Below are 27,744 nucleotides of genomic sequence, written 5' to 3' on the forward strand. Positions count from 1 at the left end.
CATTCATGGCAGTGACGTGGCTTTCTGGTTCATTATCTGCCTGCAAGTAGCTTTACAATAAAGCAATGAAATGACTTATTTCAAGCTGCTGTATTATTAACAAAACTCAGCTCCAAATACATGAAAGCGATAGAGATGTGGGCTGTAAGATAAAGAGGCTGATAGACCGAGAATCAGACAGGGACCACCAGTATACATGGCGTGCAGTGTGACAGTGACAGAAGGTGTTAAGAAGGGCACATATGGTGGGTGCCAGTGTAGGTCAGCCGGCCAGGCAGACAGACAGGAGGCCTCAGCGTGCACCTGGATCTCAGTACTGACAGAACCTTGAGAGAGGTCTGCTCTGGAAGTCAGCCAGACAACCACAGATATACTGCATTCACGCTACTGTTGATACCACGCAACCTGCTTGCAAAGACAGATTCAGATTTAGCAGAGAGAGCGAGATAAGCCTAGCGATAAAATGTGTGGCTAGAAGTAGCTTGCAGGGTTGACAGGGAGGTTCATCAGATGACTTTAAATAACCTGTGCAGGCAATATGAAATTAATTATGACAGCCCAGAGGAGAATTAGCACATGGATTATCAAAATTAGGTAACTAATTGATCTTGGTTCATAAATCATTCAGTAGTAGTTTTTTTTTTTTTTCCTGCGAACATTTTGTGGATCTCTTCCTTCAGGATGAAGATGTGCGGGGAAGAGAGGAATAGAGTATGCACATCGCCTGCATATAAATCTAGGTTAAAAGGCCATGATCTTTTGGCCCAGTGGGCTGTAAAAGGGAACATAATGTGTATATGCAATTAATTATTGTTGAGTGCGTTAGCTGTATACTGAAATACTTGAATAATTGACCACCTTTTAATGCAGTCTTTTATTTACTCTTTACATCCAAGAGCACAAAGATGGTGATAATTAAAAAAAAAAAAAGGATAATAAATAAAAGTGATGAAGCAAAAAGGGGTGATGACCCGATAAGCGCGCTGTTTTTGAATTTATTAATTTTTCTATAAACTTTATGGATATAACTTCGCTAATTAAGCAAATGGATCTGTGATAAACACAGTGACTCTCCCCTCTGTCTCTTTTAGCCTCTCTCTTCTCACCCTTTTTCTTTTCCAAACACTCTACCAAAAACACTCCGTAGTTCAAATTCCTGTGGTGACATATAGATTTAGTATTCCTTTCAAGGCTGCTGAAAAACAGAGTTGTCATTGTCTGAGCGACTGTCTTGCCACTGTCTGGAGTTTCTGGTTTGAACCCGCCATGCTGCTTCCCCTTGCTCCTACTCAGATGTCACTAATACCTCTCATTTTTGAATGCAGCCTCAATTCACTCACGTAGATCATGTCACATGTCGATCATGTCCTCTGGAAGGTTTTATGTGTAAACTGGGGTCAGGAACTCTATAAGCGGAGATGATCTTTTATAATTCTTGCTGTTGTGTGCCACTCATTGCAGCAACGTTTGTAGATAAGCATGATTTTTGTATGATTTCACTGTTAAGCCAAAAGCCACTGGTGCACATTGAAATTGAACTGGAACACGTGCTACAAGCGATGTCCACATCATGTGCGTTGTAAAAGTCTATGGGTTAGCTGTGTCTTAGATATGAATTTTTGTTGAATGTGAATCAGCATGGCTGTTGTCATGTTAACATACACTAAGTTGTGTTAATCCATGACACACCTTTCTGAAACAGCTTTTCTGCTCTGTTCTGCCCATGTCAGCATTGTTTTTTTGTTTTTTTTTGCAGTACTGGCAAACATATTAACTTGATAAAACAAAAATATTTTTGCATATTTGACCAAATCAGATGAAAAGCCCGCAGCAGCCCGCACTCCTCTGTCCAACATTGTAGGATATTGACATGCATTCTGTGGTTTGTGGAGTCTTTCTCCTTACAGATGCCAGTTTGGAAGATGTTTAAATGCATAAAAGCAGCTTGCTGATTAAACAGAGTCCAGTTTCCCCTGGAGCTGTGTGAGTCAAAACCCTCATTCCGCATCCCTGTGGCCGACAGCTCAAACATTTTGTCTGTTAAGCCCAAATCGGCCTTGGGAGACCAAGCAACCACAGTAGATCTGTGTCTGTGAAATACAAAGTTTTTATATTGAACTTTATTCTTTCGTTCTTCATAAAATGTTTTACGTAGCACCAAAAATGTCTCAGACGCGGTCAATTAAACAGTTTTTTAAATTAATTTAAAAGGGCCGAGTGTGATTGAGTGTGTAATGTGTTAAATTATTGAAGTTTTCTGTATTGAAACAGCTGTTCTAGTATATAGATATTAAACACAAAATATCAGACAAGGACAGAATGATAAAGTTCTGAACTTCTTTTCATCGTTGGTCCCTGGTGATGTAACAGTCAACTTTCATCATGACAGAAACTGGCATTCAGTACTATGGATTTTCGTGTCAGATGCTTTGGCTGCTTCAAGACCAGCTGCCAAAATTTCGGGATGTTGAAATGAACATCACTTAAACCACTAAAGAACCAGTTGTTTTTTATGGAAGTCTCTATATCATTAACTGTTCTAACAACTGCAGTAAAGAACTACAAGAACTATTCAAAGTTCCCTCAAAGCTTAACGTTGCTCAAATAGTCGGCTACTGAGGACTGAAGTCAGCACCATCAGCCAAACTGAGAATCTCTGAAGAACTGTACTTTTTTCATACTGATTGTATGAAGGTTAGCTCAGTGGCTGCAAAAGAACTGTGCCTCGTTTCTTCTGCAGCATTGTCTCCTCACTTACTTATCCGGGTTGTATCTCCCCCGTCTGCAGATTTGCTGGGATGGCTTAGATTTAAACCCTAACCTCTGCAAGCATCTGAAAACTCTTCAGACCCCTGAAGTGCCTATTTTAGAATTAACTTATGGTGTGTATATGAGTGTATTATAGTCCCCAATCTTTTCCAGTGCAGATGGTTTAAAGCTTGATGAACTGAAATCTCACTTTTGTAGCTTTACTACATTGGAAAGTCTTTATAGATGTAGAACCCACAATCCTTTGCAGCTGGGGAAACAGGGCAGACTGCCAGTGTGCTAAAAGTACATGCAAATATGGGCCTCTCCCTTTAAGACCGCTCGATGCGCTGCTCATAAATGGACGGCAGTTGGGGAGAGTGGAGCAGTGGCAGCCTGTTTGGGAGGCTGTCTGGTAGAGGACCAGCTGTTTTGGGCCCTTTGGGAGAGATTGCGCTGTGGGGAAACTGATTTTTACAATGAAAAGGAAAAGGGATTTACGAGCCCTGACCTGTTCTCGCTACCTCCCCCATCTTCCCCAAATCATAGCATTGCTCTCTGCACCAGAACGTCTAATCAAATCAGAGCCACATGTTTGTAGACACATTGGGATGTTAGAAAGATGCAGATAAAAGGCCCTAAACATATACTTTCTCAGAAGCATGACTCATGTGGCAGTGAATGTTGAAGATTTTTTTTTCTTTTTTCTAAGTTGTGTTTTTTGTAAAGGCCGAAACAGAACCAAAGCAAAAAGTATCAAATCATGAGGTGGTTTTATCTCTCGCTGTCAATAAAATAAGTCAGCTGCAGGAAATAAAAGCCATTACTTTTCCACCCCTGCTCCTCCAAACACGGCTCTATAATAACGGTTACTGTGCGTGTCTTCAGGTCCTGGAGTACCTAAAGACCCCCTCCACTCCTGAGGGTCTTGTCCAGTGAGGGTGTTTTGGACATAGGGACTCATGACTGAGCGCCCGCTGCTTTGCTGCATGAAAATGCCCATTGTGTTCTGAGCTCAATAATGGAGGGGCAAACATTAGGAATCATGCATTGAAAGCAAGGAAATGATTCAGTAGCGAGGGGAAAAGCCCACAGAATGAGTGTAGTATAATAAAAGATAATAAATATAAATTAATGGGATGAATGAAAGCCTCACGTCTGCATCTGTGTGTTAACAAAAGCATCCGTCATTAAATCAGCTTAGATTTCAATAAGTGGAAATGTCCTTATAAACTCCATATTTAATTGATTAAAGAAGTCACTTGGTGTTCAAACATAACAGTAAAACATCTATTAGAGATATTGAACAGAACAGAGCCTTTGTATTCTGTGTTCTTGGGCCAAGGCCAGCGCTTCATGCTAGAATAGACTCCAAAGCACTGTCTTTCATATCAGATCCCAGGCCGAGTAATAATGTGGGGTCTGAAACCTAATTCTTTGACAACAGCTGGGGCCTCCCATCCTCTTACAATTAAGCAATGCGCTGTACAACACTGAAAGCTACAATCGGACCCCTCCAGAGGGCCCAGCATATTCACTGTTGAAATTGTTTGCCACTCTGATTATGTTTGAGCTCTTTGCAGGCTTGAGATCCAAACATTTAAACACAGTCTATTCAGTACTGCAGTGGTGCAAAAACGCAAACTCCAACACGGTAAATTGCATGAGGGAAATTTAACACATTAACATTAACGATCATCATCATCATCGTTGATGCATTTCAGGCTTTGCTTTGGACATGAGAAATGTTCTTGAGATTAAGATATTATTATTATCTGCTGTGATTATCATTAGTTCCCCTCATGGCTGAGGCTCCTCTGTATGCTCTCCCTCTCTCTCCTTTGTGGTATAAGGGAAACTCATAAAATACTTCTGTTAGAGACATATTCATCAAGGCCATTTATCTTTCCAATTCAGCCATCTAATTTAATTACATAAACTTACAATCCCTGTCTATGTCATTATAACCGCTTCATTAGTTTTAAGAACATGAATAGAGCATTCATTGAGAAACCCTATAAATACAGCATTCAGTGAAAGTGGAGCTCACCCACTTTGAAGAAATTGATCTGACTTGACATAGTTTGTGATGAGCCGGCTTGCAGTATATAAAAGACTGGGAAACCTTCATACATCTTTGTTTTTAATTTCTAATTGTCTTAAATGGGGTGCAGTCCACATGATTTAAAAATAATTATTGTAACAACACAGAAAATGGCTTGAAACAACTAAAACATGTATTTAGTGGCATAACTCAGTGAATGATGTTGACACAGTGAAAACCAAATATTTACTCAACCCTTGAAATTATAGATTAAGTTGGGGGAAAAAAAAATCTAGGTACACTTGAAGATTTGGAGTACAATGGAGACTTGTAGATTTGGAGTACATAAATTAGAAGTACGAAAATGGCTTTCATATGTGGATCAACGCTGTAGGCCTTACTGCAGTGAAACGTTGACTTGGCGTACCACCACATTCCACAGTCAATTGGTGGAACGTCAGCTTAGCTTGAAATGCGTGTACTGAATTGACTTGAAATACGCAACACAGCTGGATTGCTATTTTCTCCACAAGCCAAATGTTTCAACACTTTGTTTTTTTCCTCGGTATTTACCTCGCTCAAAAAACTCATGGCTTCCTCTAATTTAATCTCAGTTTGTTTTCTGTTACACCAGCCCTTATCAGCTTCTTGAGGCCAGGCATGGCGACTGCCACCCCGCTGTCTGGAAGTTGTCCTTTAGCAGAAGAAAACCACAGTGTTCTCCTCCAACAGCTTTTTCATGTTGGCATGTGTCCATCCTCTGTACATGAATACATGAGCTGCCTTTGTTTCTCCGGCCCTGTATCAGGTTACTAGGCATGGCTGCGCTTTGTGTGTTTAATGGAAATGCTATGCAGGAAAAAGCCATGTGCCAGTCTTGAATATATGTACATCCGTAATGGGATACTCGTGAGTTCCCCTTAGAGTAACTATTTGCCTAGGCTGTCGTCTTGTGACTGCAAACAAACTAGTGAGTACAGTGAGATGGAAGAGATTCCTGAGACTGGTCTCCTGACTGGATAGTGTATATATTAGGGTACCTTGCCTCTACCGGCTCCCGGAAAGAGGCATGATGTATGTGCGCTTCAGAGTCACAGGCCATCATGGTGTAAGTGCTTTGCTGAGATGAAATACAGACCATCTATTTATTATCTGCTGGCAGCAGCACATGAGGACATACTCAGCCCCTTGACCATCACGGTTTATATGAGACATCATAATTTGTTGCCTCAGATGGATGCTCCTGTTTGGGTCAGAGGGCATGCAAGGCTTAGCTGATTAGCTGATGAGAATGAGTAAGGTTATATAAGGGACTTTTTATCATTGGCTCTAATTCGCAGTGGTCACTCACACACTATATTTTCTCCCCTGCCTCATGACTGTATTCGCAAAGATGTGTTTACCTGATACTCAAGTGTAAGCATATCTTTGCATGAACTGCAGGTAAACAAATACATTATATAGAAGATGCAAAAACCACACACATGCAGCCTCACACACATGCAGTCGCACTTTTCCAGTCAGTGGATTTTGCGTAGAGCACGCGTGCCGGTGGAGAGACTTCTGTCTTTATTGCTGGGACTCAGGGGAGCCACTGAGCTGCTGGCTGAGGGCTGCGTGTGCGTGCAGCACGGGGCCTGTAGGGGATGAGCGTGGGGCTTGGTGTCCATAAATCTTGCCCAGCACCCCTCCTTCTTTGACTCTCCAACCCACCCTACCCTTTCAAACACACTGAGGCTCAGACATAGACGGGCCTTGCCAGGCTCCCCGAACAGAGCTTTTTTATCTTCAGCTTCTCTTAGCTTTACACTAACTCACGGCACCCTGAACTAATCTTAATGGCTGCTGGAGGACTCGAGGTGATCACGCCCCCCTGACCTTATGGTTGAGCTAAAAAGAATGTTCAACGTTGTGGGTCACTGAGCTACACAAGACTATAGTAGGCCACCCATGATGTAACAAGTCATTTTGCCTGCTACTTCTTACATTGCTTGGTTGTATGTGAATAAAATCTAACAATGGGGTGAAATTATGTTAACTGCTGTAAAAAAAAAAAAAAAAACTTTAAGTCTTAAGTTATGTGACAATTTGAATAAATGTTTTCAAGATATTGTCATTTTTTAAAGCAATTAACATAATTTCAGTTTTAAGCCTCTGCAAGTTGATTTTTAAAACTTGATTGTGAGCTAATCCATCACAGTCAACAGATACTCACATACATGCTTTTTTTTGCATTATCAGTATAAGGTACTGAAGTAGCTGAAGGCAAATAGTCCAAAAAACTTTACTGTAAATTTGTCTGTTGCACTGAAAACTTTGCTGTTAACCAGTTATAACCAGAGTGATGAAATAATCATAGCCAACCAATACAACAAAAATGTTTGTCAGCAATTTAAAATTCATGCAATGTGAAGACTATGGTTGTTTAAGATGTTACCAACAAGGAAAGAAGCATAAATTAAATAAAGTGTAGTTGACAAAGAAGTTTAACTAAAAAAAGATGTTGTATACCAGTTTTTTGGATTTTGTGAATCACACTTAATATGATATGTTTATGTGGCTGACAACATGTACTTGTACAATACAAGTAATGTGTGGAGGCCTGATGATTTTAAAATGATTTATTTGCAGAGGCTGTTATCAGTGGTATGACAAGCACAAATTAATCCTGAAGATCACGTTGATGCGGGGAAATCCCATGAGACTGCCTATGTGGTGTAGGCTGTGTTGTGACTTGCCAACCTGCCATGCACGTATAGTCGTGAGACTCTCTAAAAGGAGACTGCAGTATATTACATAAATTTTATGGCATTACGTATTACACCTTTGTAGAACCCAGTGTTTGGCTGTGAGATTAAAGATGCTGTAAAATTCTCTATGCGTGACTGTGAAGTCAGAGGTGATTGATTTGCCTCATCCTTAACACACTGTCTTTGTCTCCTCACAGCTCCATCCACGGTATCTATAATGCACCAGGTCAGTCGTACTGTGGACAGCATCACTCTCTCCTGGTCCCAGCCTGACCAGCCTAATGGAGTCATCCTGGACTATGAACTACAGTATTATGAAAAGGTATCATCGATGCAGTAGCACATTCTTCCTCCATGCTTTCACTAATCATAATCACCATATAAACATAAGTTCCATTTTCTTTTCTCTCTGCCCGGCTAAATAAATCATGTGCTAATGGCAAAAATCTGACTCTTTTGTTTAGTTGCGCATTGAAATTCAGAATATCTCCTCACGCTTGTTTTGCATAACATCACATCCTAGGAGGCATGTAGACAGAGCTTCTGAGCATTGCTTAGAACTTATGCTCATTCTCTTTCAATTATAATCACGGTCAGTCACTGGGAAAGGAAACCACGCTCAGCCCTGCAGTAGGGCCACTGGGGATTGATGCACAGAGACTTGTGGTTGAAACAAGTGCGCTGACTGCTGTAAAAATAGTATTCAAGGGGTAAGCTCCTCCAAATCAGCATACTTTCTCACAAGAAAACTCGCAGTCACAAATGTGCATTGATTCGAGCACAGTGATCACTTAAAAGCGTACAACCATTCACAGACATATGGACGCGATCACACGCGCGTACGTGCGCGCGCACACATGTACACGCAGCATTTGTTGAGCTTTCGTGTGCATGCTGAGCCGTTCCACTTTTGAATATAATTCCCTTTACTGACACTGCTGGAGAGAGCTGTCAAAACAATTGTCCTGGCCCCTGCTGTGGCTCAGAAGTGCGCTCTGAGCAGTGGGTTGAAGGGAGCAGCTAAAACAGTCTCAGTCTCTGCTCTCAAACCTGTCAGCGTTCTGGAGAAGAGGAGTGTGGCAGTGAAACACAGCTCTGATCATCAGAAGGCACGGCTCACAAAAGCTGTCTGACCTGAAACTGCCACCAAATCTACCTTCTTAACTGCAGCTGTTGAGCGTCTGCCTCTTTGAGTCCCACTGCTTTATCAAACATTATGCTTTTTTTGGTAACAAATTATTCACATTAGCTCTGTTGTGGTTACTGTACATGTCTGTAAAAATAAGTGTAGAGACGAGTAGAGATCACTGTTTTTTTTTAATCTGCACTATTTCTACTACTGCTCTTTTAAAGGAACAGTGAGATTAAAAAGAAAACAAGGTTTCAGTATAATGTTATACATACTGTTTGGTGCATTTGTTCTTAGTAACAACAACATTTACAACTTTATTTGCAGCTGTTGATCGCACTTAATTTGTTCCATCAATAATATTCTCATTAAAAGTAGTAAAAAACATCATCATCATCATTACATCTTATTGGCTAGATCTTAACCTAGTATGTAATTTGTTCACGTGGCATTTCATAATTGTTAGCCTTTGCAATTGGACTGTAATTACTAATATGCACAAATTTAACATGTTGTTTTTCTTCTCTTAGGACCAATCAGAATATAACTCTACCACTGTCAGGAGCCAGACCAACACGGCGGTCATCCGTGGCCTCAAGCCAGGAAGCATCTACGTGTTCCAGGTCCGGGCCCGCACCGTGGCTGGGTTTGGACGCTACAGTGGCAAACTGTACTTCCAGACCATGACTGAGGGTGAGAATTCAGCCAATGTTCACCAAAGCACGCAGAGCTGTTATCACCTCTCATGCGTGGCCTATCGACACCATGTAGTATAGTATGGATTCAGACAGCTGTGGCATTGAAAGGGAATCATGTTGTGGAGTAAACAACACAAGTGCTCCAAAACCAGATTAGTATGGCTTGAAATCATATTCTTATTTTCATCATGTCTTTTTCAGTATTTGGAAACTTTGCTCAAATTATGCTCATATAATTATTCTATTATTCATTTGGTAAATGTTCAAGGATTCTTTCTTTTATGTGGTAAATCTCCATTCAAACAGTCTTTTCTTTGCAAAGATATATTTTTGACATTTGCCACCAAAAGCCTTTGAGGTCAAAGTTGTCTTATCTATGTACGGTGACATGACTCGGAGAAGAAGGAACATTCAGTAAACATCAGTCATGTAGGTTAATGTTAGAGCCAAGGCCTGGGTTTTTCCCTCTGAACATCTCATTTCCTTCAGCCTGCAGCGCCCAGGGCCATCATTAGCCTGAACTCTCGTACAAACAACCCTGATGCTGCCACACGCACTGATCCCAGCACTTCAGATGCACCAAACTGACTCATAACTGTAAATATTGAGTGAATTGAGGACATACAAGGCTCATTGTTGTCAGTTTCTCTCTGAAAAATACTGTTTTTTTTTGTTAAAGAAGGAAAATGATGAAGAAAGTGATTTTTCACCTGGGTTTCATGTCTCCCAGTGCACTGGAAAGTTGTGTTTTCTGCTGCAAGAAGACACTGATTACCATAGTGTAAAGTAAACAACGTACCTATGTGATGAGCTTGGCTGTGAAGATGTGTGAGTGAACAGACAGTGAAATTAATCCCTCTCAGGAAGTTGAACTACAGTGTTTGCACTATAAAATGTGTTTTTAAAATCTGATTATTACCTACTTGTTATTGCAAATTGTTTTTTAATCAGTTTTCAAAATAGAAACACAGATAAATCCACAATTTCTTTAATACCTGCAGATATTGCCCAAAATCCATGCCTGATGTACATTTTAGGGTTATTAAAAATACAAAAGTAAAGGGAAATAACAAACCAGCAGTTCCCAGGAAAGTGATATCAAGACTCTGTAGTCTACAAGATTTCTCCAATGAGTCCCCACCCCTACATTTAACATTTGTAAGCTCAATATAATCCTTTAATAAAGGATTATTAACACACTATAATGTAGTTATGTGTAAATGTTTATTTATGTATAAATTTGTCAACAACTAGAACTCTTCCTGTGGGTACGCGTTAGAGGAGGTTGGTGTAAAACCAAATAATGAATAATAATATAATTAAACACAGTCATAACTACATTACAGTCTATTATGAACCATTTATCAAATGTTTTTTCAGTGCTTATAAATGCTTAATAGGTAGGGTTACAGTGAAGGGTTACCAAATGGGTTGTACCATAAAAAATGCAATTAGCAAGTTATCCAGTAGCAGGTAAAACTCTGGGGAACTCACTAACCCGTGTATCTGCTGAAAAGTGTGAAGTTGTGCGTCATTTGCAGTGCTCAAGAGAAGGATCTGGCTCTGCCTCTGTGTGCCCATTCAGTAGCTGGATTCCTGCTCTTGGCTGCCTGATCGGTCTGGGTCTCACCCAAACATGCTCTCTCTCCTCACTTCACACACTTTCTGCCAGATGATTTGTCCATATCCGCGGCATCTGAGCACATTCAGTGTGCTTTGGAAAATGGTCCATGCAGCCAGTTAAGATGCCAAGATGCTCATTGGTTCAGCCAGCCGTATGTCTGTCTGTCACCCATTGCTCCCTCCATATGCAGTGGCTCAGATGCTTACCCATATGTTTCAGCATGTTCAGTGACTGTGTGTGTGTGTGTGTGTGTGCATAGCGCTGTGTTTATTTATGTGTTCCTCCTTTTTGTAGAGGAATACAACACCAGCATTCAGGAGAAGCTACCTCTCATCATTGGATCAGCAGCTGCTGGCTTGGTTTTCCTCATTGCTGTGGTCGTCATCATCATCGTCTGTAACCGGTGAGTCAGTCCTGTCGCAGCCTTTATAAAACTGCCCGTAAGCTCATCACCAGTAAAACATCTGCACAAGCTCGCAAAGGGGATACTTTTTCCTTTTTAGTGGTTGTTTTGTTATCCAGTAAGTTTGCATGAGATCTTTCGGCTTAATAAATGTGAGTTGTAGAGATAAAACCATCTGAGTTCAGAGATATTAATTCTTAATCAATTCCAGTCTTTCAGCTGCAGAAATAATATATAAAAATCAACTTTGCTATCAAAGTTCTGTACTGCAGCTGCTCTGTGGGTATCAAAAGTTTGTAACTCTGCCAAGTTTTAGATTTCTGTTCCCACTGGGGCAACTCATATTAAAAGTGTAGCTTATGTAGCAGTACAGTGTTTTGAGTCACACAAGAATGAACTAGATGTATTTCTGAGTATGTATTCTCTCTTGGATCAGTCTTGGATGGCAGACAGAATATTTGGCGTACGGTATATTGCTATCTTGGATTATGCTGAGTTAATGACATTGGTTGTGTGCAATATAGTGGAATAGTTTGGGAACATCGCCAGGAGAGAATGAGAGGCTGTGAGATTGAACGGTCAGACAGTCAAGGAAAGAAAAGGTTTCTAATACACTGTGGTGGAAATTAAGAGAATTTTTAATTTGTCTTTGCCAGGCTGGTGGCCAATCAAAACTGGCAAGCAGCACAATTTTGTAATGAAGTTGAAAAACATACTATGGTGAAGCAAGTGTTGAATAAAAACGAAGAAGTGTAAAATTACTTTGAAAAAGGACATTTTTATGTATGAAACTTTGAGTTGCCTTGCCTCATACAGCCAAAAACATACAAATGTATTTTGAGATATAAGTAACAAAGTCCGTCAGTTCTTTATTTTTGTATTGTTTCCCTGATTGTTCTCTGTTTAACACTGCAATAAATCTCACACATTCTGCAGAATGTTTTTAATTAGATTTGTTTTAAATAATTGCACCAATACATATTACAATACTGAGAAAAAGACCTCAGCTCAGGGTATCTGCTGATACCAAATCCTGATCTGATACTGGTGCTCTCTTTTTCTCATATTTATAATCCATGCAAGTCACTGTGTGGAAGTCCTTGGGATCAATTTCACATGAGGTCAGGGACTGATGTGGCACTGCAGCAAAAAATGTGAATTGTATAATGACGCAGACAAAGAAGCTGTATTTAATGTGGACTGGTTGCACCTGGCTGATATGCAATCGGCTTAATAAAGTCAATATGAGCCTTGATACTGATCTGGTGACTCCAATCAGATGATGAAGAGATTTATGTCTAATGGATGCTAGTTTTAATTATTCTACTGTCCAGTTCAAAACTCTCCCTAGCTTAAGTTGTCTCATTGTCTTTCTTTGCAGTCTCTGCTGTGATCAACTATCCCACAGTGCGTCACATAACCCACGTCATTAGCCCATCTAAATAAAAACTGGTGATATTTACAGGCTCACCGTGGTCATCTGCCAAGGATTTAAAATAAAATACTCCTCCTTATCGTAGGTGTGCCAGTAACTTTGAAACGGCTCATGTAGCTGCCCAGTTGGAGTGCACTGCAAAGGAAAACTGAGACATTTTTGTGGGAAATGACTGCACGGCTGGCTACCATTTGCAGTGTAGCAAAAAGTCAAATGTTTCTCTATCTACAAAGTCCTGGCTCTCCATGTGATCTTAGTCGGTGGTATCTTCAGTGTAGGTAAACCTGGGGGTGTTTGATCTGTATCTCTGCCCCTCCCCGCTCCCTGTTTTTGAACCAGAGCTAGAGTTCTTTGTCTTTCCCCCAGGAGGCGTGGCTTCGACAGGACTGATTCAGAATACACAGACAAACTGCAGCACTACACCAGCGGCCACAGTGAGTAAACCACCACTCCCCTCAGCCTGCGTTCTCTGCTGGTTCTTCCCTCAGCACCAGGCACACCTGTCTCCATGACTACCATCTCGCACAGTCATCTCCATGGCTATCATTCAGCCCTCCGCTGCCTCACACACCTGTCTCCATGGCTACCACCTTGCATGCTGGTGTCCTTGGCTACAGCACGGCACCCCTTCCTTTGCCTATCCCCTGCTTATGAGTAATCCTGCCTGTTGTTTGACTCTGCTCACCTGGATTTAACCACATCATAACCAGTGTTTAGTGCAGGGTGTGTGTTTAGTGCATCGTCACAGTTCATTGTTAACTAAATCCATTGTGGTGGAAATAGGTCAGTCTTCGCTCACATTAAGGCCATTAGCATGCTAATGCCACATGAATCATTTGCCATTGTTAAAAAATTCAAAAGACTTGGTGAATGAGTGAAATTTCTCAATGATTTTTCTTTCTTCCTGCAGTACAGTAGCATATAGCTTAAGTGACAATAATGTCGAAATATATCCGGTGAGAAAGAGCTGAAAAGTAATTTCACCGTGGTTCCATCTAAGATATTAAAGCTAATCCATCTTTCACATGCCTGACTGGAAAAACGCGGATCTATTTCCATCTTAAGTTTATGACCCCATCTTAATTTGTGTATTTGATTTTGTAAATACCACACTGCTTCATTCTTGTTATGTTAATAACTGTAAATGCTTTCTCAATACAATCCGATCATGCTGTGCAAAAAGTCCCGGTTGTGATTGAGGGAAATGTGCCAGTAAAAGGCTCTGATATTTCACAGCTATTAAGAGCAGAAGCCAATATGTCCTGTGTGCATCCTGTCCTCACACCGGTCACAGTTCAGGCTTCTGTCCCTGTTTTCTGGTGGTCTTTGCCATCACAGGAGGGTGGTCTGTTGAACAGTGCTTCGTCTTGGGAAGAGATTGTAGGGTTTTAGTAATGGGGGGTTTTGCTTGGTAAGATCCTCTCCATCTGTTCATCTCTGCAGCATGTTTCTTTAGAGCAGTTTGCCAGGTTTTGAGACAGTGTGCATGCTCTTCGAGCTCTGCAGCAGCCTAGGCATGAGTTCCGTATCCATTCAAATAGCCTCAGGCCTGATGTGGAGGTGAGAGCCGAATAATCGGATTTAAAACTCGGGACACTTAAGTCCCTGAACACTTAAAGGCCACCTTAAGCCAATTTACCTGGCATCAGGGCTTAGGAGAGCCAATTTATTTCTGGGAGTGGAGCTGAGCGATGCTGATATAGGGCCCAGGTTTTCCTCCTGAGTGTTAATGGCACTATGACTCACAGGCGATGATATATATATTAACCCACCTTATCACAGCTAAGAGGACTGGAGGTACCATGTCCTTGCTGGCTGAATAGCTATACACAGTAGCCACAAGGCACCAGTCATAACCACCATTTGTAACTACACTCCCTCCACCATCCTTCATCCTTCATTGGCTGGATGTCAAACAAAAAAAAAAAAATCACAGTACTGGTCCGGAATGTGTGAATGCGAGGTGAATTGATTGTTAATGTGGCTGAAATCATTTGACTGTCAAGCCTGTCAGAGCGTAAGCTTGACCACAAGAATCAAATATTATAGTGGCTCTTTCCTTTTTTCCAAGTGACTCCAGGAATGAAGATTTATATTGATCCGTTCACATATGAGGACCCCAACGAGGCTGTGAGGGAGTTTGCCAAGGAGATTGATATATCCTGTGTGAAGATTGAACAGGTCATTGGTGCAGGTAATGGAAAAATCTGACTGAAATGTGGTTGGAATAGCACACTGTAAAATAGCTTGGCTATAGGTTGATTTCCAAATACAAATGGGTGCAGGAAAGCTGCTTACTTTTACTTGCTCACATTGCTCTGAGTTTAATAAAACACTTTATTTTTTCCATATAACCTATTCACAGGAGAGTTTGGGGAGGTGTGCAGTGGTAACCTGAAGCTCCCAGGTAAAAGGGAAATGTTTGTGGCCATAAAAACTCTGAAGTCTGGCTACACGGAAAAGCAAAGGCGGGACTTTCTGAGTGAGGCCAGCATCATGGGGCAGTTCGACCATCCTAATGTCATTCACCTGGAGGGCGTGGTCACCAAGAGCAGCCCTGTCATGATCATCACCGAGTTCATGGAGAATGGATCTCTGGACTCCTTCCTCAGAGTAAGGAACCTGATTTTTTAATGATTTGTGTTGTTTCTGTGTCTCAGCTAGAACAGAAGGTTTTGAGGAAAATATCTTACTGAGATTTAATGCTGACAGAAAGCTGGTGAAAATGAACAGTTGTAGGTTTAAACTTTCACCTCCTACAGATTGTTACAACACTATCAATTACATTAAGTTATACTTGAAATTGTTGCTCTTGCTATTTGAAAGTTACACTCTGTCATTTTTATATAAAAAGATTAGTCATTACTTAAGGTATTACTAAGATTACTTATTCAAGCACCTGGCCAACAAGCATTCAAATTGTTGTCGCACATAAACACACACACCCTCTTGCATGTGCACACAAATTAGTCCAGTAATTTGTCATGGTTTATTCACTCATGTGCTGTAATCATCAAGTAAAAGTTATTATTCACAGAATCTCTCCTGTTAGAATAGTGTCAATCACCAGTCACTCAGAGATGCTCTTATCTCAATGCAATCACACACAATCAACACCCACAGAATTTCTGTTCACCCTCAGTATTGATTAATATTGTATTTTCCTCTTTTATATTTTCTCTGTCAATCTTTACGATGAACCGACAAATACCAGGGTCTTTCTAGTGAGGGTCCAGGACTTGTGTTTCTCTTTGATGATGCTCTTGTTTTTGTTTTGCATTCACTCCGCTGCTGTTTATACCGTACTGTCTATGGCTGCATGGAGGAATCACACACTTATTTTGCCTCCGACTCCCCTGACAAGAAATATGCAGGGCTCATAAGTTCACAGGATTTTTAATTTTCATAATCTAACCAGAGAAGGATATTACAGAGAACCGGCAATGCTCTCCCATTTACGACAACCATAAATAATTCAAAGACTTTGCAAGACTTAAAATGAACTGTCAGAATTTTAAAAATGAAGCTGGCTATGAGATGAGATGTCACACGGCCCTTCACCATCTGTCTTGGGATGTTAGTGAAATAAAAACAAATCTTTTGGCCTAATATGGCTTTTTGTGTGCTTTCATCCACCCTAGTTGCTCTTTTTGCATTTTTGGATTGAGCAGAAAAGGGAATCTGATTTATGGAAATTGGGGATGTGTGATCTTTGCCAAAAAAAAATCTGTGTTTTTAGTTAAACTTCAACTGGAGCTCTCAATTTAATTCAACACAGAGAGTATGCCAGTCTAAGTACAGTAAAAATGCCACATCGTAAAATTACCATAAGCCCCATCTTTTCCTGAAGTAAAAACAAGTATGTTATTCTGTTGTTTTTTGGATACAGATGTGTAGTATATACAATCATTTAGTATTCAATTAATAAGGCCCATTTAATTTCATGTAAGTTATTTTATTTTAAGAATTCAGCTGCGTTATCAAGTTGAAAACACCAGTTTAAGACCCTCCCTGATAGTCAGTTGAAGCATCCTACATCAAAACCATCCTCAAGAAATACACGTGCAGGCTCCTGTCAGCGTATTGTTCTGACTGAGCTCAGAGTCTTTATTTGCATTCTGCCTCCGACCTCTGAGACACAAAGCATCAGCTCTTTTTGGAATCTGATCTCGCGGTGAAGGGTGTTTGTGTATATGTAGATGTTTGCTAAACATATTTGACAGCACATTGTATTCCAAAACAACAGGGAACCTCTGCAGCACCTCGCGGTGACAGTTTATGACAACAATTGCTGACAGTGTCAGAGCCTCTGAACACGGTGTGTGTCTTCTCTGAGGTGATTGGTGGGTGGTTGTTTAAAACGGTCTCTGCAGTCAATACTGAGCTGCCTGCTGAAGGATTGTGTCCCCTGCTGCCTCCTGCAGAAAAACCTGCAGGGTAGAGAGAGCAAGAACAGGGAGGATAGATTGATCAGAGCTGGGCTCTTATCTGGAACCAACCGTAAGCTGAGAAAGTAAAGAGAATGAAAGTCAGTAACACATTATTTTCCCATAAATCACACTAGACCTTGACTCACACGGTTCTACGAATTTGTGCTTATTTCTTCCAGCTAACCTGACCCCTAAGACTTTGGAGGAATCTTTCCAATTAAAGTATATGCAAACACAGCACTCAGATTGGGTGGCAATGTGTATTTGTGTGAAAGGTTTCATGAATAATGCATTCTGCTTAATTGCTGTGGTACACGAGGAGGAGCAGCTTGACGTGAGGAGAAGCATCCGCTCGACTAATGAGCAGCAAAATGTTTGAAAGGGAAATAGGCTAGTGGAGCGGTCATGCAGACTGTTAGTATGGCTGTGCTTGGAGCTCTGCTCGCCTGCCCTTTCAGCTCCCTCTCTCAGCCTTTCCGTCTGTCCACTCCCAGCCCCGAGCTCCCATGTTCCATTCTCTGGAATCTTCTCCAGGCGTCGTGGTGGGTGGTGGGGAGTGTGCAGGTGTGCGCAGTTGGAGGCACAGCTGCACCACTGCTCCAGACGCTCCCCATGCATGGGGTAAAGCCCTCACCAAACCATGTAGGGGAACAGCTGTAGACAGCCAACCAGTCCCAGCTTAGACCTGTCCTGCCTGACCGAGGCCAGTTGAGCCCAACGCAAACCTTGCTGTCATTATCCTGGAGGGCCTCTTCAGAGAAACCCATACTTCAACATATTTTTTCTACAAAGCCACAAACACTCTGAGTATATCTGTCAAAACTGAATGATTAGAATTTGATTGAAAGGATTTAAGTGTGAACCAAGTTGTAATATTAATGGCACACGGATGATTAGTTCTGAAAGAATCATTAAAAGAAAATCACATAAAATTTTATTGTGCCAAATAAAAACTTATATTTTACATTTTATAAAGCCTCTTTGCTTTCAGCACTTCAGCCCCAGCCCCTTTTTTTGCATCTTAACACAATGCAGCATACTAACTAAGTATTGGAAGACTATCTGAAAAAGAAGGTCAAGACAAGGCAGGGCAAGGTTGCTCCTTTCACATTTAACAAGGAATTTCATTCTCCGGTTCACTATCTTTTTGTATCTTCAACTGACGGTAGAATATTGCAATTCCTGATTGGCCACACACAGTTACTAGCAGCATCTCCTCTTCATGATCTGCTCCTTGCAACAGGATATTATAACACAGTGTCTCTTTTGTTTTCAGCAAAACGACGGGCAGTTTACTGTGATCCAGCTTGTTGGTATGCTGCGCGGCATCGCCTCGGGAATGAAGTACCTCTCCGACATGAACTACGTGCACCGTGACCTTGCTGCCCGAAACATCCTGGTCAACAGCAACCTTGTGTGCAAGGTGTCGGACTTTGGTCTCTCGCGCTTCCTTGAGGATGACACTTCAGACCCTACGTACACTAGTGCTTTGGTAAGAAATGGAAAGAATTGTTCATGTCTTTCCCCTTATAGCATAAAAGGAGAAACACAAACTCAGAAAACCATCAAACAATCTCAAGTTTCATTTATTATTATTCTGTGAAAATATGTCTGACACTATCTGAATTGCTCTGATTGATAAAGCCTTTCACTTGATGTGGCCAGAGGTTTTTATCTAATCCAGTCTAATGTACACAGTACACTTCACTCCCACAAATGTCACCCCTTCACCTGTTCTTCCCTTCCTCCTTCACTGGTAGTTCATGTGCTACACTTTACTCCCAGGGGCTTTGTTATGTCCACCCCCCAGTTTGGATTACCGTCAGCGTAGCTGCTCTGAACAGTGTCTCTCTCCGGAGCCAGGACACTGTGACGGTCAGGTTTCGGTCTTGCTTTTCTTGCTGAGGTTGTGCCCTTTGTGTTCACAGGGAGGGAAGATCCCTATCCGATGGACTGCACCTGAAGCTATCCAGTACAGGAAGTTCACCTCTGCTAGTGATGTGTGGAGCTACGGGATCGTCATGTGGGAAGTCATGTCCTACGGAGAGAGACCTTACTGGGACATGACCAATCAAGATGTATGTATTTTACTTGCCCAGAGTCATTTTTTTAAAATTTCGGTTGATTCTTCAGTCAAATTTCCAAACATTTTAGAGACAGTGTCTCACTACTTGCATACATTTCTTACTTTCCGAGTTTCGTTAAATCCTCAAACTCCTCAGAGATACATTTTGTCATTCATATCTTTCTCTTACCTAAACAGTGGGTTTCACACACGGGTTTTATATGAAAATTCCCCCACTCTCGCCACAGAGACATAATCAGATCATTTGAAATGCACGGCAGTGCTCAGTGGACAATTTCTGCTCTTGACTGGAGCCTCCATTTCCTATCTCCCTCTGGGTAGCGAAGGAGAGAGCAAATTATGGGGAGCGAGATAATGAAAATAGTTTCAAATTGAAAGTGAGAACACTAATGTGCTAAGAGGGACTGAGGACCTCAACGGTTATCTTATTAGCAGCTTCAGATAGTGTTTCTGCTCCATCGGGGTCCTCGTTTGGAGGTCTCATGAATGAGATTAATCTGGGTCTGAATGGAGCTCCTTTAATGGCCCTGATAATGAGCAGGGGATTGTGCGTCCTCATCACAAGTGTCCTCCGGGTCGTTCCACTCTGTTAACTGTGCGCCACCTCTGCGTGCCCCCCCGACCGGCAACATCACTGGCCCGAGTCAGACATATCTTTAAGGCGGCTTTATGGAGAAAGAGCATTAAATACTTTGTGAAGGCCAGAGATGAGGTCACCGCTGGCAGAGCGGGTGTGGAAAAGTTGGTGGAACAAAGTTTATGTTCTCAGTGGCCTAACTAGTGTTTAACAGCATGCTTCACATGCATAAGTAATGTGGCGATCGCTGCACAAATATGTATATTTATGCATTTACATGTATTTATGTAATAGCTGCTATTTAACAGTTTTGACTCTTGGACAGTAACACACAGCAGTGACTACAGCAGTTGTTATCACCACATGGTGAGAGGCACAGATGCCCTTGTTATGTGTTCATCAGAAGAGAGAGCATCAGTGCCAACATTTACTTCATATTAGACAAGGCTGTTGTGAACGTCACTTAAACCGGGGGCATTATCCAACAACTCTAATATGAAATATTTATGACACACTAATGACGTTTATACAGTCTGAGAGGACGTTTTCCAGTTGGATCATGTCAGTGGTTCAAAGTAACTCATTTACTCAAGTACAGTTTTGAGGTACTTGTTCTTTACTTGAGTGTTTCACTTTTTATGCTACTTAAAACTTTTTCTCCACAACAGATCAGAAGGAAACTGTGCTTTTTGCTCTGCTACATTTATGTGACTGCAACTGTTACTAATAACTTCTCAGATTAAGATTTTACATAAAAATTTGAAGGACTTTTAAAAACACAACATTGAGTTTTGGTTTGTGAGCTCTTACAGAAAAGCAGCATCTACTTATTGCCCCTTGCCAGGTTTATGATGTCTATGGCTTCACCAAAACGTTAGTTACCCTCTAAACATCTCAGATGGTTTTATTTAGATAAAAATATTCAATATTTCACAAAACGTTTAGAGAAAAATACAATTGATAGAACCTTTTTTTTCTTTTTCCCCATTAACCCCTTTTATCTTTTGGAGGGGACCCGACCTTTAGGTTGGGAACTCCTGGAGTGAATTAAACAATTATACAATAAAAGGCTGCATATAACTATTATTTTTACATTACATTTTGTTGCAAAAAACTTTTGCTAAAGTAGGATTATGAATGTAGGAATTTTACTTATGATAGAATATTTTTTACACAATTTTATTGGTGCTTTTACTTACATAAAGGATCTGAGTACTTCTTCCACCACTGGATTTTTTTCCATCAATCCACTTCCTTGTCGTCAAGCCTGATAGCAACCCTTAGAGATCTGTGTCTCCCCCTGCAGGTTATCAATGCCATAGAGCAGGACTACCGACTGCCACCACCCATGGACTGTCCCAGCGCGCTTCACCAGCTCATGTTGGACTGCTGGCAGAAAGACCGCAACAATCGGCCCAAGTTTAGTCAGATTGTCAACAACCTCGACAAGATGATCCGCAATCCCAACACGCTAAAGGCCATGACTCCGTTGTCTTCAGGGTGAGTGGCAGGGAGACTGTTGGCCAAATCAGATTTGTGTGATTTACTGGTCTTCACGCTGTCGCTAACACTCGTTCTCATAACATATGGTGTTGTCTAGTGCTCAGTGTATTTTCTTCTCTTTTCCTTGCTCTGTCCTTCACTCTCTGTGTGGTATCTGCATGTGTGTTTTATCTTGTCTCTGTAGGCATCCCGCAAGACAGGCTGCTGGTTTTAGCATCATTTCACATTGATGTGGATAACATCTAGAACAATATAATGCATCTGAGTTTCCCCCAATGTAAAGGCTTCCCTCTTCCTAACAGGAAATTCATGCTCCTGCGACAGTGCCGTCCGTGGCGCAGTTCACTTTTGCCGAACACAGTGTCTCTTGTTTCTCCTGGCGCCGAGCGGTTATGTAAATTAAAGCCTTTTGGTTTGATAGATCAGATCCTTCCCACGAAGGCTTCAGGCGAATCCTGGATTGAAGCAGTTGTGCAATTTTCAAAACAAAACATTTTGAAGCATTTCTGCTCTGGGTGTTAGTTTCCTTTGAGAGCCAGGGTTTACTGATTTCCATTATCCCCCTTCTGTACGTTCATTTGTGGTGGAGCGCAGGACCGAGGGCCAGATTTTCCACAGACGCTGAGTGGATATATTGGCTCCCTGAAGCCTATCACTTCATTTGGAAAATATACTTTATGAAGAATCAGTTTGGAAAATATTGGTTCATGGATTAGACCGGTAGGATTCTGTTAGACCTGCCCCTTTGTGTCATCATTGTAATGACTTCTGCTTGTGTCCCCCTCAGTGTTCATCTCCCTCTCCTGGACCGCAGCATCCCCGACTTCTCCAGCTTCAGCACTGTGGATGAGTGGCTGGATGCCATCAAGATGGGCCAGTACAAAGACAACTTTGCCAGTGCTGATTTTACTACCTTTGATGTGGTCTCCCAGATGACCATGGAGTAAGTACTGATGATTCCTGCTGTTCTGAACGGAAGAAGATTACAAGAGGCGGATTTGCTGCGTCTCTTGTATTCTTAAAACCTGAACCAGACTCCTCTCTGGTACTCCGTGCCGCTCTGCGTGTAATTAGCAGATCGTAATATTGCAGTTGCAAGCCTGAACAGCGGGTACAATAGCTCCAGGCCATAACAGTGCCCTTTATTCTCTGCCATGTGTAGAGCAGGCCTCTCCTTGACCTCAGTTAAAGTACTGAGAGGAAACATTGGTATATGGTGTTGGTTAGCCCGAAATACAGAGAGAAAAATCATCACAAAACACGAGATGTAATCATATTAAGAATGCCACCTGTGGAGAAACAGATAATAATCATTTCCTGTCTATGGATAACAGTATCACAAGCCAGAGATGAACCCACAGAGATGTTGGGTTTCAGCTCTTTGAACAAAACAGATGGTAATGTGTAATCCAATAACCGCACTTTCTGTCGAGAGCCAGAATTAGGAGAGAGGAATTTCATTGTTTTAGGGAGAAGAAACTGTTCAACAGTGATTAAATGATTATGTTTGAAGCTGATGCCACTGACTTGATACGAAGTGGAACTTATTTTGGCATTTTTCTGTGTCTGTGATAGACTTGGGTCAAAGAGATGTTGTGAATTTGTCATTCGTAGCATTTGTTTTGGTGGTAAGAGACGGGTGGGGTTTTACCACATCAGGCAGGAAGTTTGTTAGTCACAGAAAACACACTAAACTGGCATTCAAACATTTTTCTGTGATTATATAAGCTTTCTGGCTTCAAAGATGGATGAACACAGCTGTTTCCCAGCGAAATTGCAATGCTTCATTCTTCTGTTACTTTACTGTCATCTCTGTTTGGATGTATATTATTTCTGCTGTTTTCTGCTCTCCTTCTTGACAGTCCTCCTTATGTTATGGCCTTGTATTATGTTTTGTTTTTGTTATGTTTGTGTTATGTGTTTTTTTTTTTTCTCCGAGACCTCCTGACAGAAAATTTGATAGATAGAAAAATGGATAGATGTAGATGTAAGGCTGTTTATAGTGTATGGTAACATCACTGTGACATCTGCTTCTGTCTCTCATCACAGCGACATCCTGAGGGTTGGTGTGACGTTAGCAGGGCATCAAAAGAAGATCCTCAACAGTGTCCAGATGATGCGGGCACAGATGAACCAGATCCAGTCAGTGGAGGTTTGACCCTTCCGACTGGAGCAGAGGGGAAAAAAAAGGCGGTTGGGATGCAGGGCTCTGGGTGCGGAGGATGGAGTGGATGTTTTTTTTCGCGTGACAGTGTGTCTGGTCTTCCCACCAGACTACCATTCGTCCCCCGTTCCCCTCTCCACTTCCCTCTCTTCTCCTCTTATCCCCTCACCCTGACTCTCTTGCCATCCTTGGGGTTAGCTGTGGAGAGTTGTGGAAACAAAAACCCGTGTGATGAGGCATCAGAGGGCCTACAGCCAACCCACCTCTGGAGCCAGAAACATGGGAGGTTAGAAGCGACCAGCAACACATTTTTCAATCTTCCACCAATTTTCATTTTGATGTTGAACATTTATTGTTTTGGTTTGTTTGTTCTGATAATTTTGTAAAGATTTTTTTAAAGAAAAAAAAAGAGAAAAACTGAGAAATGGAAAGGAGTTTATCTAAATTTATAGATGATATAAGGGTGTACATTAGAAGAACCGAGTAGGAAAGCTACCCTTTAAAAGGGCAAAAAAAAAAAAAAAAAGAAAAAAAGAAAACAAGGAAGAGTTGAGGAGACAAGGCCATCCTCAACAAAGTGTGGATATTGTCTTTGCTGTTTTAATTTTCGGACATCATGAGGAAACAGAGTTCTCTGTGGCCTTCTGAAAGGCAAACAGAGGAGGCCGGGGGACTCGACGTGCACCCTCCAGCTGTTTCCCCAGGAGAGAAAATAAATTAAAAAACCATGAAATGGACAACGTTTGGCATAGACTGATGTCAAAAACGCATTCATTCAGACTGACAATTCACACGGTGAAATCAACACTCAAGAAAAAGAAAAAAACTTTTTTTTTCCTCATTGCAAGTAATTTTCTATATTGTGTGAAATTTTGTGATGAAGATTCCCTCACACCATGCTTCCTCTCACTATAGACAAAATGACGTTTTGTTTTTCCTTTCACAGTGAAATATTCACAGCCTGCCAAATAGAACGCTTCCCTTTTTTTTTGCACCCCAGTCATGATCCTGTACTGTACATATCAGATGCACTTGACCTGCCATAACGTGATGACTCAGAGAAAAACAATTCAGGAGCAGAAGAACCAACTACAGGGAGGATTTATTTTGTTGTCACCATCAGTTTCTGTCCTTATTTTGTGAAAAAAATAGTTTGTGAGAAAAAAAAGAAACAGCAAAGCGACTTCCTACATAGATTCACACACACACAGAGACACACACATAAAACAGGTTTACATCAAAGTTCACGTACATACAGTATGCCCACTTATAGCATCCTCCCTCACGTTGTTCATCTCCAGTGCCGTCTCCGGTGCCGTCTGTGCGTACGTGCACATGTTGCACACGCATACCATGTGCACAAAGAAGCAGTGGCTCCTGAAGCGTCGGGACTCGTGTTTGATAGCATGCTGAGTGAGTGGTTAATTTCACAGTGCTTTGATTTGCTGCAATTACTAGAACTCTGTTTGGTAAGAGCTTGGATTTGACACACTTTACGGAGTATAATGTGGCTGCATTATATTCAGCGTTTCTTCTTCTTCCAGTTTTCCTTTTGAAAAGACATTTTTATGTTTTAAGTATTAAAGTTTTGATACCACACATGGTTATTTTACACACGCAGTCACAAGTAGATCTTACAATCAGGCATTTGTTGAATTAAAACAAAAATGCAATGTGTTATATTATTGCAGTTTCTGTATGAATATTATTGAATTATAATTATTATTACTTTTAGTTTGTTTCTGTTTTTATTTTCTGCACTGAGTCTCCTGTTTGACTCCAGCAAACACTCTGGGTCCTTCAGGAATGCTTTGAATTTATTTTTGGAACATGAATCATGTTGGTGCACAAAACCCATGTAGATAAACAGCTTTCCCCTGCAACAGGTTTTGATTTCGTTTTATAGACAGTATATACATTTATTGTATGGTTTCCTGTGAACAATACTGTCTTATGAGTACAAAGCTGTCAATTATTGTTTGTGTTGTCTTCACTAACCTGGTGTAAGGGTTATGGAGGGGGGAAAGATGGAGTTTGTAGCAATGCAGTGATTCCCCTGAGATGGTGAATCAGGCAGGGGTTTATGTACACAGCCAGTAAATGATATCAGCGGTGCAAAACTCCTACTGGGCTCCGCTCTGAGACCTGACAGCCAGACATGGACGTCCAGCTGTGAGCCATTGGTCAGATGTGTCCGGTCACAGCGGGGCAGCCCCACCCCGATCACAGCCGCTCTGTCCAGGCACTGATTCCCTCTCTCTCCCCTTGATCACATACATGCCTGTCGACCACCTGTCTGCCGCTCCCACTGATCTCCTCACAGTCGGCTTTCAGCAGTTGTCTGGTTTCGTCTTGGCGAGTTTAAGAGCATCAACAGCAGCAGGCGAACTGACACTCATCATCAGTGGGGCAGTTGTGTCTTGTCTTGTCCTGATGCTGCATCCAACCATGTGGAGGAAAAAAAAAAAAAAAAAAAAGATTCCTCCAGACTGGACAATGCTTCCATGTACACGTCTACCAAGGCCTCTGAGCATGACCCAAGTTTTTCTGGCATCACTACAGACAGCTTTAGCACCAAAGCCCTAGTTAAAGAAAGTGAGACACCTCAGTTACTGCACCTCTGTCATCCCACCCTTCATCATGCCTGGCTGTCCAGAGAATTTAAAGCCAAGAGTGGAGAGTGGCTTTTTATTCTCTTGATGCTCCTTAATCCTCTGTTTTGTAATTTTCATCTGCAGCGCGACACATCAGAACAAATATTTCTCTACAATCTTTTACAACATATGAAACTGGAGGAGGAGAATCATGAGCTGTTAGTCATAGCCGAGAAGCGAGTGAAAAGTGATGCTGTGACCTAAATGTCACTGATGCCAACATGCAGTTTGCTTCTTTTTTTTTTTCCTAAGCTTTAGACTGTCTTCCTTTTCCATTTCTCAACACTTAACAGCTCATCAGTTTTATTTAGTGAGGCTGAGGCTGTACATCTTCTCGTGGTACGGCAAATATTTTGTCGTCAGGAAAAACACTTAACGTTGTTCAAGAAATTAATCTGAAGTCTACACAGGGCTGCTGAATTTCTGCTCCAGCCCCATTAAAGCTCATTCAGATTCTTGTCCATGGACACTGCCAAGACTTTGAGTTATTAATCAAGCAATTATCCTTGAATTTTGCTTCAAGGAACTACTTTAAACAGGGTGGGCAGACATAAAATAATGCTGAAGTTGATTTTTTTTTTTTTAATGCATACTGTCGGTATTTCCTTGCAGCTAAGAAAATACTTTTAGCCCCTTCTCAAGGGTTAGTTTGTTGTTTTCAATTTCATCTGAAGGAGTCACAGAAAACCTTTTGATTGAATGTGGAGTGTTTGGAAGCACTGCATGAAGTATTTATGTATCTTATTATTTTGATGGCACAAAAGAGACGTGTTGTTACAGTTCAGGCTGAGCAATGATCAGTGGTAGAAGAAATTGCCACACTTATGTGTTTCAAGTGATTCTGGCTCCCTTTTCAACAGCAGACTGGCTGGCTTTTTTTTTGTTGTTGTTTTTCTTTTTTACACCAAAGCCCAAGCTGTGAAAAAGTCTCTTATGTCCAATATTAGACTGTTGAAAAATGTATGCAAACCAAGTTATTAATTCTTCTGGTACAGTCTCCATGGGGGGCATATTTCTAACAGAAATTTTAAATAATGTGTTATTATTCTATTATCACTTCACTGAAATCAGACTGAATATTTCATTTAATTGGAATTATTGTCCATTACTGTAAAAGGTTTTGACAGAACAGAATTACTGTCAGATATATCAGAATTTTGGATCACTGGGAGATTTAAATCCGCTGTATGTCAGTTCACGGTTTGTGTACAGAAAGATGTTTGTACCCTTTAATTCAGTGACTTGTCTCTCTTTCAGAACGTTTGTTCCCTGCTGTTCACGTTCCAGAAACAATTATTTAACTTTACAGATGTAGTTTTATTGCAAAATTTCATAGTTTTATAGCACCAGAAATAGGCCACCTACGCATACAGACTCCAGCTTCTTGAGTTTAAAAACTTTTTTACAGTTTTCCTCTGGAAATTGAAGTAGACGCAGTGTGGTTCTGACGCTCATGATGGTTTCACACAACGTTTGCCTACTGCAACTTTCAGCAAAAC

The 27,744-nt window shown here is 41.2% G+C and overlaps 1 protein-coding gene across 2 annotated transcripts in view; it reads left to right on the plus strand.

Annotated features, from left to right (window-relative positions):
* ephb2b (eph receptor B2b) overlaps positions 1-26,085 on the plus strand; it is a 115,756-nt gene extending 89,671 nt beyond the window's left edge. The window contains exons 6-16 of one of the 2 annotated variants that reach the window (XM_041033462.1): positions 7,740-7,864; positions 9,202-9,364; positions 11,288-11,396; positions 13,198-13,265; positions 14,903-15,025; positions 15,197-15,444; positions 18,538-18,753; positions 19,190-19,339; positions 21,231-21,424; positions 22,215-22,370; positions 23,477-26,085. In XM_041033462.1, the coding sequence (XP_040889396.1) occupies positions 7,740-7,864; positions 9,202-9,364; positions 11,288-11,396; positions 13,198-13,265; positions 14,903-15,025; positions 15,197-15,444; positions 18,538-18,753; positions 19,190-19,339; positions 21,231-21,424; positions 22,215-22,370; positions 23,477-23,585 (1,661 nt within the window). In that variant the 3' untranslated portion in view covers positions 23,586-26,085. The remainder of the gene's footprint in view (positions 1-7,739; positions 7,865-9,201; positions 9,365-11,287; positions 11,397-13,197; positions 13,266-14,902; positions 15,026-15,196; positions 15,445-18,537; positions 18,754-19,189; positions 19,340-21,230; positions 21,425-22,214; positions 22,371-23,476) is intronic. The other variant, XM_041033464.1, reaches the window with a different exon arrangement.
* Positions 26,086-27,744: the final 1,659 nt, after the last annotated feature.

The sequence above is a fragment of the Toxotes jaculatrix genome, chromosome 3 (genome assembly GCF_017976425.1).
Source record: "Toxotes jaculatrix isolate fToxJac2 chromosome 3, fToxJac2.pri, whole genome shotgun sequence".
Taxonomy (NCBI): Eukaryota; Metazoa; Chordata; class Actinopteri; family Toxotidae; genus Toxotes; species Toxotes jaculatrix.